The 21331-nt window shown below is 45.4% G+C and overlaps 1 protein-coding gene across 4 annotated transcripts in view; it reads right to left on the bottom strand.

The window, feature by feature from the left end:
* The window catches only part of LOC146855138 (solute carrier organic anion transporter family member 1A2-like), a 643199-nt gene that overhangs the window by 8591 nt on the left and 613277 nt on the right, over positions 1-21331 (bottom strand). For all 4 annotated transcript variants that reach the window (XM_085650570.1, XM_085650572.1, XM_085650571.1 and 1 more), the window contains one exon: positions 15886-16003. In XM_085650570.1, the coding sequence (XP_085506696.1) occupies positions 15886-16003 (118 nt within the window). The remainder of the gene's footprint in view (positions 1-15885; positions 16004-21331) is intronic.

The raw sequence follows: 21331 nt of genomic DNA, 5'->3' as shown, positions 1-21331 counted from the left end.
GGCACGTGGTAGGGCCTCATCGACATACGCCGGTGTCGGCAGCTGTGCATTGAGGCCTGGGTGCGCCAGGCCTGGCAGGACTGGTACGGGGCCCTGCGGCCAGGGGTGCAGCAGGCGCACAGGAACGCAGGCAACACCACTCACGGCTATGGCGTCGGCCTCATGGACAAAGGAGAAACAGGAGCCCTCATCCTCCTCAACCTCTCAGCGGCGTTTGACAGTCTCTCACCGCACCCTACTACGCAGACTCCACGACGCAGGGATCCAAGTCAACGCCCTCAACTGGATCCACTCCTTCCTCTCTGGAAGAAAGCAGCGTATCAGACTCCCCCCTTTCCTCTCAGACCCTACACTTACCACCTGCGGAGTCCCCCAGTGGTCCTCCCTCAGCCCTACGCTCTTCAACGTCTACATGGCTCCGCTCGCCCCCATCGTCAGAACCTACGGACTCAACATTGTGTCATATGCATACGACACCCAACTCATCCTCTCCCTATACAACAAATCCAACATCGCCAGAAACAACTTTCAAGAAGGCATGGAAGCCATCGCCAAATGGATGAAAAATAGCTGCCTACAACTAAACACTATATCAAAAGAGGAACAAGGGCACCCAAAGGAATTAGACAGGGACCTTGGGTAGATACGTATTACAGGAAACAGTGGTCCCTGAAACCAAACGATAGAGCAAAAAATGAATATAGTCAAAATTGAAACTATATTATAGCCAATGTCCAGCCGGGCATGGCATCTTTAATAAGTAGAAGTTCTTAACAGTGAACCAAGAAATGTAAGTAGCATTTCGGTGGGACACAAGCCTGTATCCTATGACTTACATACCAAGTTGACAGAAAATGAAAAAACAAATTCAGGCAATTACATTGATGTTTCTTTTTAGAAATAATGAATAGCGAAACATCTGGTATTCACATTGCCACCTTCACACTATATTACATACAGCAATATTTAAGGTGTAGGGTGGGCAACAGAGTCGACGGCGTTTCGATCCTTATGAAAGAGATACAGGATCATCATCAGGACTTAATTGGTTAAATTGCCCTTATTTAGAATGCCTGAGTGAACATCGGACAATAAGGCAAACGTGAAACCAACATAAATATGGAAAAAATTAAAAGGGGAGGGAAGGGAAAAAGGGAAAAGAAAATAACAATCAATCGATTTGTATTTACATATAAACATAACATTACGCATCAAAAAATGGCACTACGTCAGATCAGGGGCTCGTTCCAGTGTGCATTCTCATGCAGAAGTGACATAGCGAGCATTTGTCTTATGGCAGCCAATGTCTAAGCAGAAATACGGAAATAAACGCTGTTTAAAGGTAACGCTATAGAAATAAAAGACCTCATGCCAGACGTGGTATGCTAGTCACTATCACTTGTTGCGCGGTGCGCTGTGAACCCGTGAGGCGTACGAGGGTGCTAAGTGAAGAAGCCTGTGGTATCTGAAGGGTAATGAGAGGGGTGACAAGGAACGGCAGTGGAGTGGGGGTGAGTGGAAGGGGGATTACCTCATGTTGCCACGGAGGCAACGGAGAAGGTGCCGATTCGCGATCTGGCAACGTTGCGTGAGAAATAAGAGTTTAAGGTAGGAAAATGCCTGTGAAGAAATGGATAATATTAGAGGGGCGAAGCGTGGAGGTGATTGCGTAGGACATGCCGTGAATGAAGGGCTTACCTACGGACAAATACTTCCAGGAAGAAGGACACGGATAGGTCTGGAGAAAGAAAGTAAAAGAAATAAGGATCCGAGTGTAAAGAGCGGGACATCCGGATCGCGGGTCCGTAGTGGCAAGGCTTACCTCAATAAACTGGAAGAAATGGGTTCCGTGGCCATGCAGTGTGTTCGGACGATGCCATGCAGTGTGTTCGGACGATGCCGGATAAACTGTGGAGGCAGAGATGTGATGCTACGTAATGTAGGTGTTTAAGGTCATGTGGGTGGTCACATGGTAGATCATGTGATCAGGGAGCAACGACGTGCGAGTGAGAAGGCGATAGTCGGTAGAATCAAGGCGCCATGTTGGAAGGGTGATTAGATGATGAGAAAAGTAGCCAGCGAGTAGAAGGGTGAATAGAAGAGAAGAGGAATATATCAAGACAGTGAATGATACCCGTAAACCGCATACTGTAAAGGATTTGCCTTATATATATACATATAAATCAAACATATAATATAGGTGGAACAATAACCATCAGACATCCTGTAATGGGAAACGAATAACATTGTTCACGGAGCCTGGCAACGAGGTGTGGTACCCACGAGGGTGTGACCCAGATTAGGTATTAGTCATTGTTCAGAAAATTGTAGAGTGAAATGAATCCAAAAAAAAGGTTCATAGCAAAGCGGTCCAGTCCTCAAGGCGATTCAGCCCTCCGTGTATGCTTCCTGTCTTGAGAATCCATTTCAATTCTTCTTTGTTCAACAGTTGGGCCAGATCAGCGCCCCTGGGTGGGATCTTCACTACATAGATTACGGTCCAGCGTATTTCATTCTCAGTGTGGCCCTTGGCCTCAAAATGTTCGACCAATGGAGCGTTTGGAGTTTTGCATCTTAATCTGCTTCTGTGCTGGCAAATTCGTACCCGGATTTTTTGTGTGGTCTGACCTATGTAAATCATATCGCAGGGACATAAGATAGCATAAATCACATTACAGGTGTTACAGTTACTGAATTGTGTGAGTGGTTTACGTATATTTCCATATACAAATTCCTTGCAGTCATTGGTAAAACCACATACAGAACAATTGCCACATTTATTATGACCAGTCACAGATGGTAACGACCAATGGTCATGAAGGGTACCCGTGTTTGTGGTGCTAGGGAGGGCTGCTCTGACCAAGTGGTCCTTAATGTTCTTGTTTTTCTTAAAAGCAAAGAGAGGTTTCTCTAGGTTAAGTATTCCAGCATTAACTACACTCCAATGCTTCAGAATGCTTTTCCGTAGTTTGTGTGAGGAGAGGGAAAAAGTTGTAACGCATACTATGCGATTCTCTGATTTTTTGTTTTTGGGTTCCAAGAGAGTGTCCCTGGGACAGTACCAAGCTCTTTTGAGGGAGTTTCGGATCAGTCTTTTGGGATAGCCTCTGGAGGTTAATTTGTTGCTTAATACTTTAGCTTCCCTGAAATAATCCTCCTTAAGGGTGCAATTGCGTCTGATGCGGAGATACTGAGAAAAGGGAAGGGAGTCTCTAAGAGCTCTGGGATGGTTGCTGCTGTATTTCAACAGAGTATTACGCTCAGTTGGTTTTCTGAACAGGCTAGTGATCAGATACCCATCTCTGTGAATTATATTGAGGTCAAGAAAAGGAATGGATATTTTGTTGTGTGTGAGTGTAAATTTCAAACCACCGCAGTTGTTGTTCAGCCAGTGAAGGAAATTTTCGAGCATTGTCTGGGTGTCATGCCAAATAAGGAAAATATCGTCTATGTATCGTTTCCAGAGTGACATGGCAGAGAAAAAAGGATTGAGTGGGACCAGTATACAGTTCGTCTCCAGAGCATTCATGTAAAGGATCGCCAGATTCGGTGCAAAAACTGCTCCCATCGATGTTCCTTTAGTTTGCTGATAGTAATGCCCGTCAAACAAAAAGAAATTCCTGGTCAAGCAGATCTCAAGAAGTTGCAAAATAAAAATGGTTGGAACTGCGTGTGGTCTGGTGCGTGTCTCTAAAGTTTTTTCAATAATGAGCAATGCATCTCGTTGGGGGATGTTAGTGTAAAGAGACTCAACATCGAGAGTGCAGAGTGTATCAGTCGAGGGATCAAAAATGTGGTTTTCTACCAATGTAATCATCTGCATACTGTCTCTGACATAATATGGTGTAGATGGGACGAACTCCTTTATGAAAAAATCTACATATAGGCCTAGTGGCTCTAGAATGGAGCCGCAACCGGAGACGATAGGACGTCCAGGGGGGTGTTCAGTGTCCTTGTGAATTTTGGGTAGGGTGTAAATAACTGGTATTCGAGGAGCCTTAGCATTCAAAAACTGGTATTCGAGTTTAGAAAGGAAACCTTCATCTAGACCAGATTTGGTGGTTTGATGGATAATTTGTTTAAGTTCGTTAGTGGGGTTAGTGGGTAGTCTACAGTAGTGATCTGTATTCCCTAGCTGTCTCTCATTCGTACCCATCGCAAAAACTAATTTTCTCGACCTACAGACAGAAGTCTTGAGATTTTTTCGCAAACTGAGATTACATAGCTATTTCCTGTTAAATCCTTTTGCACCCAAAGCACCTAACACTCCTTTGAGGCCTCCTTCTACTTTCTCCCCGTCGGCCAATATGGTCCCACCGGAGATTTCCACCTTTGAAAAGTTGGTATTAAATGACCTATCACAACTGGCCAAAGAACACCACTATATTCCTTACAATATCTCGCTGGCAGAAAAATCAGCACTTCAGACTCTTAAGAATAACAACACGATAGTCATCAAACCTGCTGATAAAGGGGGTGGAATAGTACTCCAGGAAACCACTACCTACAGAAACGAAATATTAAGACAGCTAGGGAATACAGATCACTACTGTAGACTACCCACTAACCCCACTAACGAACTTAAACAAATTATCCATCAAACCACCAAATCTGGTCTAGATGAAGGTTTCCTTTCTAAACTCGAATACCAGTTTTTGAATGCTAAGGCTCCTCGAATACCAGTTATTTACACCCTACCCAAAATTCACAAGGACACTGAACACCCCCCTGGACGTCCTATCGTCTCCGGTTGCGGCTCCATTCTAGAGCCACTAGGCCTATATGTAGATTTTTTCATAAAGGAGTTCGTCCCATCTACACCATATTATGTCAGAGACAGTATGCAGATGATTACATTGGTAGAAAACCACATTTTTGATCCCTCGACTGATACACTCTGCACTCTCGATGTTGAGTCTCTTTACACTAACATCCCCCAACGAGATGCATTGCTCATTATTGAAAAAACTTTAGAGACACGCACCAGACCACACGCAGTTCCAACCATTTTTATTTTGCAACTTCTTGAGATCTGCTTGACCAGGAATTTCTTTTTGTTTGACGGGCATTACTATCAGCAAACTAAAGGAACATCGATGGGAGCAGTTTTTGCACCGAATCTGGCGATCCTTTACATGAATGCTCTGGAGACGAACTGTATACTGGTCCCACTCAATCCTTTTTTCTCTGCCATGTCACTCTGGAAACGATACATAGACGATATTTTCCTTATTTGGCATGACACCCAGACAATGCTCGAAAATTTCCTTCACTGGCTGAACAACAACTGCGGTGGTTTGAAATTTACACTCACACACAACAAAATATCCATTCCTTTTCTTGACCTCAATATAATTCACAGAGATGGGTATCTGATCACTAGCCTGTTCAGAAAACCAACTGAGCGTAATACTCTGTTGAAATACAGCAGCAACCATCCCAGAGCTCTTAGAGACTCCCTTCCCTATTCTCAGTATCTCCGCATCAGACGCAATTGCACCCTTAAGGAGGATTATTTCAGGGAAGCTAAAGTATTAAGCAACAAATTAACCTCCAGAGGCTATCCCAAAAGACTGATCCGAAACTCCCCCAAAAGAGCTTGGTACTGTCCCAGGGACACTCTCTTGGAACCCAAAAACAAAAAATCAGAGAATCGCATAGTATGCGTTACAACTTTTTCCCTCTCCTCACACAAACTACGGAAAAGCATTCTGAAGCATTGGAGTGTAGTTAATGCTGGAATACTTAACCTAGAGAAACCTCTCTTTGCTTTTAAGAAAAACAAGAACATTAAGGACCACTTGGTCAGAGCAGCCCTCCCTAGCACCACAAACACGGGTACCCTTCATGACCATTGGTCGTTACCATCTGTGACTGGTCATAATAAATGTGGCAATTGTTCTGTATGTGGTTTTACCAATGACTGCAAGGAATTTGTATATGGAAATATACGTAAACCACTCACACAATTCAGTAACTGTAACACCTGTAATGTGATTTATGCTATCTTATGTCCCTGCGATATGATTTACATAGGTCAGACCACACAAAAAATCCGGGTACGAATTTGCCAGCACAGAAGCAGATTAAGATGCAAAATTCCAAACGCTCCATTGGTCGAACATTTTGAGGCCAAGGGCCACACTGAGAATGAAATACGCTGGACCGTAATCTCTGTAGTGAAGATCCCACCCAGGGGCGCTGATCTGGCCCAACTGTTGAACAAAGAAGAATTGAAATGGATTCTCAAGACAGGAAGCATACACGGAGGGCTGAATCGCCTTGAGGACTGGACCGCTTTGCTATGAACCTTTTTTTTGGATTCATTTCACTCTACAATTTTCTGAACAATGACTAATACCTAATCTGGGTCACACCCTCGTGGGTACCACACCTCGTTGCCAGGCTCCGTGAACAATGTTATTCGTTTCCCATTACAGGATGTCTGATGGTTATTGTTCCACCTATATTATATGTTTGATTTATATGTATATATATAAGGCAAATCCTTTACAGTATGCGGTTTACGGGTATCATTCACTGTCTTGATATATTCCTCTTCTCTTCTATTCACCCTTCTACTCGCTGGCTACTTTTCTCATCATCTAATCACCCTTCCAACATGGCGCCTTGATTCTACCGACTATCGCCTTCTCACTCGCACGTCGTTGCTCCCTGATCACATGATCTACCATGTGACCACCCACATGACCTTAAACACCTGCATTACGTAGCATCACATCTCTGCCTCCACAGTTTATCCGGCATCGTCCGAACACACTGCATGGCATCGTCCGAACACACTGCATGGCCACGGAACCCATTTCTTCCAGTTTATTGAGGTAAGCCTTGCCACTACGGACCCGCGATCCGGATGTCCCGCTCTTTACACTCGGATCCTTATTTCTTTTACTTTCTTTCTCCAGACCTATCCGTGTCCTTCTTCCTGGAAGTATTTGTCCGTAGGTAAGCCCTTCATTCACGGCATGTCCTACGCAATCACCTCCACGCTTCGCCCCTCTAATATTATCCATTTCTTCACAGGCATTTTCCTACCTTAAACTCTTATTTCTCACGCAACGTTGCCAGATCGCGAATCGGCACCTTCTCCGTTGCCTCCGTGGCAACATGAGGTAATCCCCCTTCCACTCACCCCCACTCCACTGCCGTTCCTTGTCACCCCTCTCATTACCCTTCAGATACCACAGGCTTCTTCACTTAGCACCCTCGTACGCCTCACGGGTTCACAGCGCACCGCCCAACAAGTGATAGTGACTAGCATACCATGTCTGGCATGAGGTCTTTTATTTCTATAGCGTTACCTTTAAACAGCGTTTATTTCCGTATTTCTGCTTAGACATTGGCTGCCATAAGACAAATGCTCGCTATGTCACTTCTGCATGAGAATGCACACTGGAACGAGCCCCTGATCTGACGTAGTGCCATTTTTTGATGCGTAATGTTATGTTTATATGTAAATACAAATCGATTGATTGTTATTTTCTTTTCCCTTTTTCCCTTCCCTCCCCTTTTAATTTTTTCCATATTTATGTTGGTTTCACGTTTGCCTTATTGTCCGATGTTCACTCAGGCATTCTAAATAAGGGCAATTTAACCAATTAAGTCCTGATGATGATCCTGTATCTCTTTCATAAGGATCGAAACGCCGTCGACTCTGTTGCCCACCCTACACCTTAAATATTGCTGTATGTAATATAGTGTGAAGGTGGCAATGTGAATACCAGATGTTTCGCTATTCATTATTTCTAAAAAGAAACATCAATGTAATTGCCTGAATTTGTTTTTTCATTTTCTGTCAACTTGGTATGTAAGTCATAGGATACAGGCTTGTGTCCCACCGAAATTCTACTTACATTTCTTGGTTCACTGTTAAGAACTTCTACTTATTAAAGATGCCATGCCCGGCTGGACATTGGCTATAATATAGTTTCAATTTTGACTATATTCATTTTTTGCTCTATCGTTTGGTTTCAGGGACCACTGTTTCCTGTAATACAACTAAACACTAACAAAATGGAAGTACTCATCATGGGCCCAAACCCCAATGCCTGGAACGACACATGGTGGCCCCCTGCCCTCGGAAGCCCGCCCACCCCCACGGACCACGCACACAACCTGGGAATCATCCTGGACTCAGAGCTCAAAATAGACCACCAGATCAACTCCGTCTAGTCCGCCTGCTTCCACACCCTCCGCCTCCTACGTAAGACCTTCAAATGGATCCCCTTGAACACAGAAAGACCATCATTCACACCCTGGTCACCAGCAGGCTCGACTACGGCAACGCACTGTATGCGGTAATAAACAAAAACCTCACCCGCAAGCTACAGAACATCCAAAACGCCGCCGCAAGACTGGTCCTCAACCTGCCAAGACACTGCCATATCTGCCAGCACATGCGCACACTCCACTGGCTCCCCATCAAAGCTAGAGTCACTTTCAAGATGCTCATCCACACTCACAAGGCCCTCCATGACACCGGACTAGCATACCTTAGAAGCAGACTCAAATTCCTCGCACCCCAAAGGTCCCCCGCACCAGAAAGACCAGATCAGGCGGCCGCTCCTTCTCCTGCTTCATGGCCAGAGCCTGGAACGCCCTTCCTCCCCATCTCAGACAGACAACATCTCTCCCCATCTTCACAAGAAACCTCAAAACCTGGCTCTTCGACAGACCCCCTCCTTGATGGACTGGAACCTGCGAAACCCCCCTACCCCAGCGCCTTGAGACCCTCACGAGTGAGTAGTCGTGCTTAACAAACACCTGATTGATTGATTCTCTTTTATCTTTGTTTCTATGTTCCAAAATCTTTAAAAGGATACAATAATCACAGGCACTAATTAAGCCCCTAATGTGCTGGGAAACAGACAAGTAGGCCGGTTTTTGTTTGTGTGTATATGTGTAGTCTGAATGGATGACCAAGACAGTTAATGACATGACGTGATAACCTTAACATCAAAGAAGTAGGAAAAATTGTGAAATAAAAATCTAAGTCCTGACTAAAGCCCGGGACCATAGAGGGGGTTAGAAGGGGCTGAAACATGTTGACTAAAGAATAGGGTGCAAGGGTAATAATCAACCTTAAACACATCTGCTAGTGAGTTTTTTAAATCATACCAAAGAAACCCATAAATTAAGAGAAACTGGGGTGTCCTTTAGTTTTTCTTTATTTAGATAGAAAAGACCATATCAGGAAAATATACCCAAAGTGCTCCCTGAAATGTGCTTGAGCCCACCCTGGTTTACAGGGACCAGGTGAGATTCGATGATGAGGCATGACACCAATAGGATGTGTGAGACTCTGCTAAAAAAAAACTTTTGGTTTCCTTAAATTTGAAAAAAATGTAGGGTCAATAAGAGTAAAAACTCACATGAAAGGGTGTCAGGATACTTTCATGTTAGTTTATTGTGTTATGGGAGGCAATGTCCTGTCCTTCCTAAAAGCCTCTCTTTCATACCCAAATATCTTTCAAGTAATAAGTGACACTAGAAACTGTAATTTGACCAGCCCAACAAAAGTAAAAAATACATTTGTGAAGTCTTTGCTAAACATGTCCCAAAGTATCCCTATGGCCTCGCCCCCGCCATGATAAGACTTCGGCACGCAGAAAATCACACATGCTGTCAATTTAAGACGATTATTGTACTGAGTGAGACTATAGTCAAGTATCCAATTGGAACTTTATATGAACTCTTTCTTGGCACTAAAACAACTGGACACTTACCCTTTGTAAACATGTTAAACTGTGGTTATATTTATTGCGCCTCGCTGAAGTCTGGGACAAGCTGAACTCTGTCTTTAAACATTTAATGCCTTTTGTGAAATCTAGATATTGCAAATTGTTTTTGAAAAATGGTACCAGGAAGCAAAAATTTAAAAGGTCAACTGAGAAGTTTTATGACCTCAAATCTTCCTTACAGTTTGAGCCTTTTCTATATCAAATGGAGCCACCAGAACCAAGATCCATATTCATAAATTTCAGGGTGGGATTTCACAAGTTAACTGCTTCTGTAGCAAGTGACCTGTAACAACCAATTTTGGTTATCTGCCCAGCCTGTAAGTCCTGTGCCGACTCTGAGGCACATTTGCTTTTTTTTTGTTGAAAAGCTTAGACACACACACACAGATATAAGAAGGAAATGGATTGTCCCTATTTGTCAAACATTGCATATTATACAATATAAAATTGCCTTAAGTTTATTCAAGTTGGACTAAAACAAGCTGATTGTATTTTTCACTGTCGAACGTTTTAATCTCAGCATGGCGATTGAGACTTAGATTGACCGGTGATGTACAGAGGGTGATGTGTAAACTGCTAAATATTCTCAAATATGATTTTAAATTGTCTTCGCAAGTCTTGGAATTTTTGGGTAGTAGGTTGAGAAGTGTTTTAAATATACATATTTTGCAATGATTTCAATTAGTAAATACTTTTATTTTTGTATTCTTAAATGTGAATATACTAATTCAAAATGATTATTCTTTTATAAATTTTGCATGGGAAAAATGTTTCTTTATATATTTAAAACAATAATTAGATATACACATACACACACATATACATATATGTGTGTATATCTAATTATATTTTTATAAATATATTAATTCTGGGCGGTGAACTCCGCTCTGCTCGCAGAGTTTGCTGAGTTTTCTGCACACCGAGTTAAGAAAAGAGTTTTTTCCCTCGCTCGCGTTCATCAACATCAAGTTGGCGAGCACGGGCGAGGAAAATCCACCTCCCGGCAAGATGTTTCCTTGTTCATCAAGTAGGCGAGCGCGAATATTGAAAATTAACTTCCCGGCAACATTTCTCAACACGGGAGGTCAGAATTCTCATTGCGAGTGGTCGCGTATGCTCGTGACTGCTGAGTTGAGAAACTGTCCGCTCGCGTTGAGAAAGCTGCCGCTTGAGTAAAAATCTACTCAAGCGGAAAAAAGGAAGCAGTGCCCACTTCCGCTGTGCATGATGCTGTTTGCTATGATTGCACAGTGCGGACAAGCACTGAAAATCACCACGAACTGCAGTTATCTAAAGAAACTCTGCCGCTCGCAGAGCTCGGCGTAGTACTGCTGAGTTTTTTTTTGCACCTTGCAGAGTTCCACGGAACTCCGCGAACTCTACCCAGGCTTAATATATATAAATATATAAATATATAAATATATACACTTACCAAATGTTACAGTGACGTTATAGTTAGGAAATATAATTTAAAAAACCTCAGAAATTCACTGAAAAAAAACAAAGGTTAAAGGCATGTTACAGTTAGGGTCAGATTTTACTCATACAAAACAATGGAAATTCAGCAGTCATAGTTATCTGAACTAACTATAACTTACGCCCGGCAATGCACTGCTTATGACTTCACATTTTACATCCCTCATGATATGATCAGTGACATCACGGAGTTGGTGGTCCCTGAGGCTCCCCGTTGCAAAAGACACAGCCCCAGGAGGTGGCTTTTTCCAGGGCATGGTGAGGTTTGTTAGGCCCCCAAATTTGTTTTCAATTAGCCCTGGGGAGGTGGCGGCGCCCAGGGCTGTATGGGCCTCCCCTACACTAGTTTTCTAAATATCCCTTGGGAGGTGGTGTTCCCCAAGCTGTAGCCTCCCTGCATAATTTAGGAGTAATACCCCGGGGAGGTGGTGGTCCCCTGGGTACCACCTTTAAGTTTTTTGCATGCTCCTGGGATTTGGCCCACCCAGGGGCTTCCTGAGAAAAGGTGTGCAGGAGCCCACATGTTTTTTTTCAATTTTTCAGCGGATCGAGCCACACATTCAATGCAAAATTGAGTTTATGAAAATGCTTTTAACCTCGGGGGTCCCTGTGGGACACCCCCACCATATCTGGGGGTTAGGGTATTCCTACCCTGCCCCCTTTTCTTTCATTTTTAATTTTTGGGGGGGAATTGGCTTCAAGCCAAGTCCCAAGATGTCTGCCAATATTTCCTTGTTGAAGTGTTGGCAGCCAATCAAATTGCAGGACAGATCAAGAGTCCACTGCAAGGATCCAAGTCCCCAGATATTTATACTTTTTAATAAGTCTGAGCAGTGAACTCCGCTTCGCTTGCAGAGTTTGCGGAGATTTCTGCACTCCGCGTTACGCGGAGCTCGCAGAGTCTGAAAAACCTTTTTTCCCTTGCTTGCGTTCGTCAACATACAGTTGGCGAGCGCGCGCAAGGAAAGTCCACCTCCCGACGAGATTTTTCCTCATTCGCGATTGTCAGCATCAAGTTAGAGAGTGCGAGTGTGGAAAGTCAACCTGCTTGCGAGATTTCTCAACACAAGCTGTCAGATTTCTCATTGCAAGTGGTTGCATATGTTTGCGACCGCTCGCATTGAGAAACTGTCCACTCCCTTTGAGAAAGCTGGCGCTCAAGTAAAAATCTACTTGAATGGCATAAAGGAAGCAGTGCCTGCTTGTGCTGTGCATGGTGCCGTTTGTGATGATTGCACAGTGCAGACAAGCACCTGCCATTGAAAATCACTGCAAACAGCATTTATCCAACACACTCCACCACTTGCGAAGCTCCGTGTTGCACGGCAGAGTTTTTTGTGCCCCTTGTGGAGTTCTGCGTAGCAGAACACCAAAGCTTTCTGGACCAAAATCTAGCTGTCTGCCAAATTTGGTGTAATTCTGTTCAGCGGTTCGGGCTTTAGTCATGTTTAAAATCCCTATAGGAAAATGGATGGGCCTCAAGAACAATAAACATCCAAGAGGACTTTATCCCCCAAACAGTGGTGTACCAGGAGGTGCATTTGTAGAGTGGTGGAGAAAGGGAGCATGGCCTCCAAAGACCTCTCAGTAATCCTGCTGTGTGGGACTTACTGGAGGTAACAGAAGGGGTTTCACACGCCCAAGGACCCTTAGCATCCAAGGGGACTTTATTCCCCAACCAGTAGTGCATGAGGAGAGGTGTTTGCAGAGTGGTGGAGAAAGGGGGCGTGGCCTGCAATGACCTCTCAGCAATCACACTGTGCAGCACTTACTGAAGGTAACTGGATGGGCTGTTGGCCTCCAAGGACCCACAGGAGGCAAGGAGACTTCAAGCCCCAACTAGAAGTGTGCCAGGAGGAGCTCTTGCAGAGTAGTGGTGAAAGGGGATGGGGCCTCTGACGATCACTTAGCAATCCCACTGTGTGGTACTTACTGGAGGTAACATGAGCGGTTGTTGGCCCTCAATGGCCCTCAACAGCAAAGGGGACTTCATCCCCCAAACATTTTGTGGGCCAGGAGGCCTCTTTGCTGAATGGTTAAGAAAGGGAGCCAGGCATATATATTTTATTTTATTTTATTCTTTTATTAGGGTAGTGGGCCTAATTTGGCCCAGGGGAGCTCATTACCCAAGGCCTGCCATCTTCCTGTGGGTGCCTCCAAAGTACCCACTCTCCACTGGGACCATGTGGGAGCCTGAAGACCCCACGTTCCCTGCCAGCTTCATGTGGAAGACAGCATTGCCCTTCAGACACAGGGAGCTGCTAAACATGCAGTTCCCTTTGTCTGAAAGCACTTCTGCTCTGCTTCCAGCAAGCAAGAGCATTTCTGAGCTCTCGCTTGCTGGAAGCGGAGAATTTGGTGTGGCTTGGCCGGAGTGGGCACCCCGGGACATAGCAGGAGTCGGCCCTGGGGGGTTGTGGTCCCTAGGGCCATCTAAGGCTCCAGGAGGCGTGCTGCATGGCCCTCTCCTTTCTTGCTGTAATGCCTGCTATGTTCTGCTCTGGGGAGTTGGTGGTCTCCGAGGCATAAGGGGGTCCTCGAGGCCCCCCGATTTCTTTTGTATTAGCCCCGGGGAGGTGGTGGTCCCCACAGCTGCAGAGGAGGCCTCATTGGCCTCCCCTGCATAAATATGATAAATTGTCCTGGGGATGTGGCGGTCCCTGGGGCAAGGGATGTCCGCGTAAACTCTCCATTACTTATGAATAAGCCCCAGGGAGGTGGAGGTCCCCAGGGCATGGGGGCATCCAGGAGACCCCCCATTTCTTGCAAAGATTAATGGCCGCATGCCCCAGGGACCTGGCCCACCTGGGAGCCAAACAACAGAGAAGCATGGGAGCCTGTGATTCTCTTTTTTTAAAAATTTCAGAGGGAGCCGTGGCTTCAATGCAGCTCCCAATGAGAATCGTTTTTAAAAACTTTTTTTGCCCTGGTGGGTCCTATGGGACTCCTGCAAGGGGCCGAGGGGGTCAGGGTATTCCTACCCTGCCCTCTTCTCTTTTTTAACATTTTTGGTGTAACTTTGCTCAAGCCTAATTTCCAAGATGGCTGCCAGCACCTCCTTGCATTAAGTGTTAGCAGCTAATCAGATCTCAGCATGGGATTGGGAGGAGTCATGGATTCTTAATGTCCCTATATATACAATTGAGGATTTTTTAAATATTTCCAAAACTACAGAATTTATTTACAACTAGTAACAAAAGACACTTTAATGGACCAATATCTACCTTACTGCCAACTTTGTTGTAATTCCATTCAGCAGTTCCGGCTGCAGCAATGTCTAAATTTCTATTGAAATTAACACTGGGAAAACGTGTTTCGGGACACCTCCTTTTTCTCGGCTCTCGCTTCACGGATCACCCAGAAACTTTCAAGACAGCAGCTGAAGTGAGCTGCAAACAGTTTTGGGAAAGTTTGCGAACATTCGTCAAATGGCACTAAAGTTATTGGCAAATAAAAAAATACTGTTCCAATGGACACTAGATCCTAACTGTAACTACCTACTGTCAATTGTCAGTAGGTAATAATTCCTAATGTTTGATTTGGAAGAGTAAATTTGACTCCTTCATAGTCAAACACGTTTCTTACTGTTGCTCAGGTTTGAGTGTGAATAGTATGTCCATCACTTGCTCTTTTGTAGTTTACTGTAGTGTGGCAATAGAAAAAGTGACCCCTTATAAGTTCAACAATTTCCCTTCTGTTATGTAGGATAGATTGGGAATAGTACATTTGACCCCTCCAAAATCCAATACCTTTGTTACTGTTGTTTACATTCTAAACTAACTAGTAAATTTGACCCCTCAAAGTCCAACACTTCCCCTGCCATTGTTTATGATGGAGTGAGAATAGTAAATGTGACCACTCTAAAGTCTAACTCTATGACTACTGTTGCATAAATGTAGACAATCTCCGCCATAGATTTGTATTGACACAGTTTAGGATGAATATCTTTTATCATCTAATTAGCTTTCCTAACATAAATAACTGGTCACATGTTTTCGTGAAATGCCCTTGCAGAACTGAGAAAGCGTATAATTAAGACATTGTTAAGATCTCTAAACTTTGTGCAATGTTGACCAGCTTTTTTGTGTCTACAATCTCTTTCGAGTTTGTATATATTTGTTGTTTTGTCACGGTATTTATGGACTGTTATTATCCTCAGAAAGTAGTTTTGATCAACATTTTATCTTTTATTTTTACCTTTTTAATGATATAATGATATAATGTAAATCACTTTGATAATTTTACTTGTACTGTACTTGTTTTAACAAATATTTTTAGACAGTGTCTTCTAACTCGGATAATGTATAGTATTCTCTGTATGCGTTTATGATTTACATTGTGAAATCGAATGAAGCTTATTTTTGATTTGACTACTGTTGCTGACCACTCCAAAGTCCAATTCTTTGGCCTCTGTTGCTCACTTTTGAGTGGAAGTAGTAAATTTGATCCCTGAAAGTCTAATATTTGTTGTATGATTGCATTGTTTTTTAATTTTACTGAGCTATTTTCAGATCACTTTTTTTAAGTTATTTTAATTTATGTTTTGATTAGGTATTCATATTTGTTTGTAATTTCTTTAAATAATCTGAAGTTAATTACTCAATGTAAAATAGATTGGATATTTTTAAAAATTAAACATTGATTTTACCGAAATGCATCCGAGTCATACATCCGGCAGGCTCCAGGTTCACCACAGCTTGTAGTTCCCCATGTTAGACATGTGCTGTCAGCCAAAGCTCCATAGATTATGGGTGATGGAATTCCACCTGAAAGTAAGAAAATGTAAGCAAATATTATATATATATTTCGATACTGTGCTATTTTCTGTTCATGTATTTGTTCATTTGTATACAGTTGTGTCATTATTTTAAATGAAAAAACACATATATGATGAATTAATATATTTTTGCCAGATAGCATCAGAGTATGGCCTGGTTAGGCTTCTGCTATTCATCACAGACTAAATATTACTCAATATTTTCTAGCAGCTTGATATGTAAAGAAGCTTACATGGGTGGGGCGCTAGATGGTGCTAACTAGGATGACTGTGCTTTGATCTAGCTTCTGTGGCTAGATCAAATATCCTTTTCATTTATCCTCATATACTGCCAATATGGCTATGCTAGAGTAATGTACATACTTTACTGACTTGCAGGAGCACAATAGAGTTGCTGCAGCCCCCAAAGACGCAGCAGAATTCATCAGAAGGCTGAGTGGAAGTTTGGCAGTTGGTAATCTGGGCCCGGCAGAGGACACACGTAGCATGTGCATCCTCGCTCTGCAACACTGGAGCTCAGTGATAAAATGTATGAGGGATTTTGCAGGCATTGACCTGAGTTACCCAGAGCCACCGCCATGACATCTGGCCTGCGTAGGGCCGCCTGCTGCTTTCACAGTGGAAGAATGAGATTGGAGGATACAGATGGACAAGGTGAGTGCAGTCTGCAGTGGAAGGAAGTCTGGGCCACTCGGATGAGTAAAGGAGTCTGTTGGGCCGCTACTCGAATGACAGGCTTGGAAGCGGACTAGTGGTCTCCCTAAAGGACTTGACAGTGTTGCAGATCCCTGGGACTACAACAAGCTTGTGCCAGTCTCTCACTGTGCTGTAGGTTTTTTTCCAGATATGGCATTATCTACTCTTGGACCTAGTTCTGATACCGTCTACCCAGGGCTATGACAATAGCTTCATAGCTGCCCTTCAGGCAGAATAATTGCATCAAATCTATCCTGCTGGATATGAGGGGTAGCCTGGCAATGATAAACATTAAGATTGATTCTCTATGTATAACACCTGAAGAGGCAAACACCTTCATTGGCACAATATTTCAGGACTGCAGGGGAACTGGAGGAAGTTGGAATAGTGGAATAGTCAGAGTTGGGATATAAGAGGATAGTTTCTTGCTGTCGCTGTCCCTTAGACGAATCATATCATGTCTTAGCTTTTTGCTTGGGTAGAGATACGTCTGCAGTGCAAAACTTTGAGGCCCTTCTAAAGGGGGAAACAGCTCACCCATGGGGCAAACATCCGCAGTAAATTAGTATCTACTATAGTTATATTGACTATAAATGTACAGTGTTTGTAATGCGCGAACAATTACCCGAGGGTGTCAAGGCGCTGGGGGCTGTCGGGAAGATTAAGCGGGCAATTCCTCAGGGTCACTGGGATGATCTGCCGCCGGCACCAGGGATCGAACCATGAGACCCAAGGTTCCAGAGTCAGTCACCCTGGCTGCTGCGCCACACCTCTTCCGCCTACACAAAAGTACATAGGCCATGGAGGCTGCAGCCATCTGAGCTGCTAGACCTGGTCTTTAAAACCAAAATCCGAGTTTGGTGTCCTGTGTCGCTATATTTTGGGGGGTGTTTAAAACAGTGATCAGTGGTGAATCTATATCAAATACCCATTGAATATTGCAGTCAAAAAGAGAGAGACTGTTGTGCTAGCCGCTATCCGCCCAATCCGGGCAAAAAGGGCCAAGCGTAAGGGGCGTTCAAAAGGGGCACAGGGTTCCCCCTGCAGCCACCGAACCCCCCAAGCGTATCAGAATCATTATCTGGGCACCGGAGCAGTCGCACAGTGAAGATCCCTGCTGAAGAAGAGTCGCCGAAGGAGGAAGAGTTGCGAAGGACACCCAGGAGCCTGACGACAGCAGGAAGGAGGACCCGCTCGCTCCCGCCTGAGAATTAAGGAGAGAATCGGCAGTCAGCAGAGGAGCAGCTTGCCGGGGTGACGAGGGGAACAGGCGGCAACCAGCGGTAACCAGCGTAGTGACAGGTATGGCTGCAATTTGGAGGTCCCACCAGCCTCTTAGAAGTAGCAACGGGAGCAGAGGGTCCGGCCGGCCTCCTGTCTGCAGCTGTATGGAGCTTCTTTGCAGCCAAGCAGCCTGTGATGGGGAGGCGCTTGGAGTAATGCCGGGAGCAGACGTCAGGGGCAGCACCAGATGGGAAGCATTCCCCGGCATGAGTGGCGTCTTGGAGCGGCGCAGCAGCCGTTAGGAGCAATGCCGGGTTCAGAAGTCAGTTGAAACGGTAGCTGGGAAGCTTTCCCGGCATGTGCGGCACTCGGCTCAAAAGCACGGGGCCGGCTGAAGGGACCCTGGTTGTTGTGTCGACGGGGCTGCGCCTAAGGGAGCAAAGGATCAGAGATGGAAATAGAATTATCATTGCTTGCACCAAGGATTTATCATGTGAGGATTCGAAACTGAGGATTTAAACTCTGGTTCAGCAATGGGTAATTAAGGTTCTAAGCCTCTTTGGAAATTGACTATGGACCCACAAGTGTGCCAGCCTTGGGTCAGCTGTGCCTGACAACTTGCCTGGGAAGTTAGGCGTGGAAAGTCAGGACAGTTCTAATTTAAATTACCGTCTTGCAGTGGAAAGAACCAAAGGCAGGGCGGGGGCAGGAAACTAAGGGTAACAGCCCTGCCCTTTGGAGGAAAGGCAACTCAACTAGAAGATATGTCCGTGGGGATGTGGGGCAACATGAGAGAAGAGGTATGCCGGGAAGCAATACAGCCCCAAAAAAGGATCTGAGAAGGCCACAGGAGGACACCTGGCTGGAGTTGGCGGCAATTTGGAGGAGCTTTTAAGAAAAACAAGAGCGCTGGTGGCCCTAAAAGGAAAACATGGATGGATGACCACATAACGGAGGGGCAAGCCAAAACCTATGCAAGCTTGAGTACCTCCCGCAAGGCCAAGCAAGAAGGGGCCTGCAGCCAAAATGGCAGCCCTTTCAAAACCTGGCAAAGAGGTGCAAAAAAACCACCACAGCTTCCTCCTGCAGCCTCAAGACAAAGGGTGGTGGGGCCACAACCCGAAGAGCAGAGAAAAGGGCAGGATCTGGGCAGCCAACTCACCGAGGTGGTGACCGACTCGGATGGCTGAGAGGGCAGCAGCAACGAAGAGGGGTTTGTGGCCAGTACGGCGGCCCCTCGAGGAGCAAGCAACCTACAGAGATTCACATCGGGCAGCGGACACGGTGAGCATGATGCGCTAAGCGAAAGGGGCGGGCAGTGCACAAGAGGGCAGGGACAAACTGGGAATATCACAAATTATGGCACACAACTAGGGGTAAGCAATTACACTACACATGGGCCATAGCCCCTTCAGCCCCCCTGGCTAGCAAGCCCAAGGGGGGACAACAGGAATCCCAAGGGGAAGCATGGGGTCAAGGGCAGCCACCTCCTGCGGCATGGATGCCTTGGTGGCATTAGCCGAGAGCCCCATATGGAGGGGGACCCCAAGCAAGTACAGGGCTCAACGGGTGGGGCAAAATCCTGAGCAAAGGAATGGAAAGAAAGTGGTAGGTGTCAGGCAGAAAAGCCCACAAGGGGAAAAGAGCAAAGAAGGCACAGGCACAGGGAGGGCATCGCAGAGCAAGCAAGGTTGCGCGGCGGGACCTGAGAGGGACTAACCGGACAAGATTGGGGCAGGGAAGGGCAGGACCCAGGTGGGAAGCCGGCAAGCGAGTATATATGCCCCTCCCTGGGGGACCCACCTACTACCACAATTCCCCTGGGATTAGCAAATCTAACCCCACTAACAGTGAAAGAGAGAATTTGGAGGAAGGAGTTTATAGACATATTCTCTTTGCTAGAGGTGCGCCAAGCGGGCTTAGACCTCACAGCTCAAGACAAAAAGGATGACAGAAGGGATAGACACAAGCCCAGAGTGGAAAAAACCATAGAGAACTGGCTGAGGGCCTTCAGGACTCTGGCATGCATGTTAAAAGAAAGGTTCCTCCAGAGTGCAGCAGCACTAATATTATACTAATAGAGAGTGCATGAAACACAGCAAAAGTATCAGGGAGAAGCATGACTGAGGTATGATGAAGGATTCAGGGAGAAGATGCAGACTTGGCCAGTGATGGAATGGGATTGCCAAGACTTTGAAGGCTTCACGAACCACATGGTTGCAGCGAAGAAAGGGCTAGGCTTATGGGAATCCAATTTTCGTCCATCAGGGTTTCAAGATAAATATGAGAGCCAAGGGCAAGGTTTCAGGGGCAAAGGCCAAACTGCCAATAAAGCGGGGAAGTCCCGAGTCACATCATATTGGAAGTGCAATAAAGATGAAGGCAAATGGGGGTCCGCATGCAGGTTTAAGCAGAGCTGCAGGGCCTGTGGGGGCAACCATCCTGCCGTACGATGTAAACAGTCACAAGGGATAGGTACCGGCAGAGACAAAGGCAAGGCAATGAAATAGCCATCAGGGAAGGGTGTCACTCAGTGGTGGATGTGGCGGAGAGGGGCTGCCTCTGCCCACCCCCATAAAAACGGGGAGATTAATGTATTTACTAAATAACTACCCGAAGAGAGCACACAGGCAATAATTGGCAGAAGGTTTCATGGCTGGGTTCCCCATCCCTTGCAAAGGACCGGTGGCCCTGCAGCTTAGCCGCAATTTGAAATCGGTATGGGACAACCCCGAGGTGGCTAGACACAAGGTGGAAAAGGAGACCCAATTAGGTAGAGTGGCCAGCCCATTCGCCTCCCCTTCACTACCAAAACTAAAAGTCTCGCCGTTAGGCATGGTACCTAAGAAGGAAGTCAGGAAATACCAGCTTATACATCACCTTTCACACCCACATGGGAAGTCCATCAATGACTGGCTAGAGCACAGTAGATCTGATTAAATAGGCATGGAAGGGGGCACTGCTGGCAAAAACAAACATCGAGTCAGCATTTCGCCTATTGCCAGTGAACCCAGACAGCTACCACCTCCTAGGTTTCCAACTTGAGGGGAACTATTACTATGGCAAATGCTTACACATGGGCTGTTCAATATTAGGCCTGGGCGGTAAATTCCGTTCCGTTTGCGGAATTTGCGGAATTTGGGTAATTTCGCGTTCTGCGGAGAACGCGAAATTGCCCAAAAATCTGCGTTCCGCGACTTCGCGAAATTTTTTGCTTGTTCGCGTTCTCAATATGCGTGTTCGCGAGATATTTCACCCCGAGCACGCAAACAGCGATCGCGAACAGGCAAAAAGTATCGCGAACAAGCAATTCCGCGTGTTCGCGGAATTTCTGCGTGTTCGCGGAGATTTTTTACCGTTTCGCGGAGATTTGCGTGACGCGATTACGCAAATTCCG

Source organism: Triturus cristatus, chromosome 4_1, assembly GCF_964204655.1.
Source record: "Triturus cristatus chromosome 4_1, aTriCri1.1, whole genome shotgun sequence".
NCBI classification, from domain to species: Eukaryota; Metazoa; Chordata; class Amphibia; order Caudata; family Salamandridae; genus Triturus; species Triturus cristatus.
Note: the sequence above shows the minus strand (reverse complement) of the source record. Positions and strands in the feature narration are given on the sequence as shown.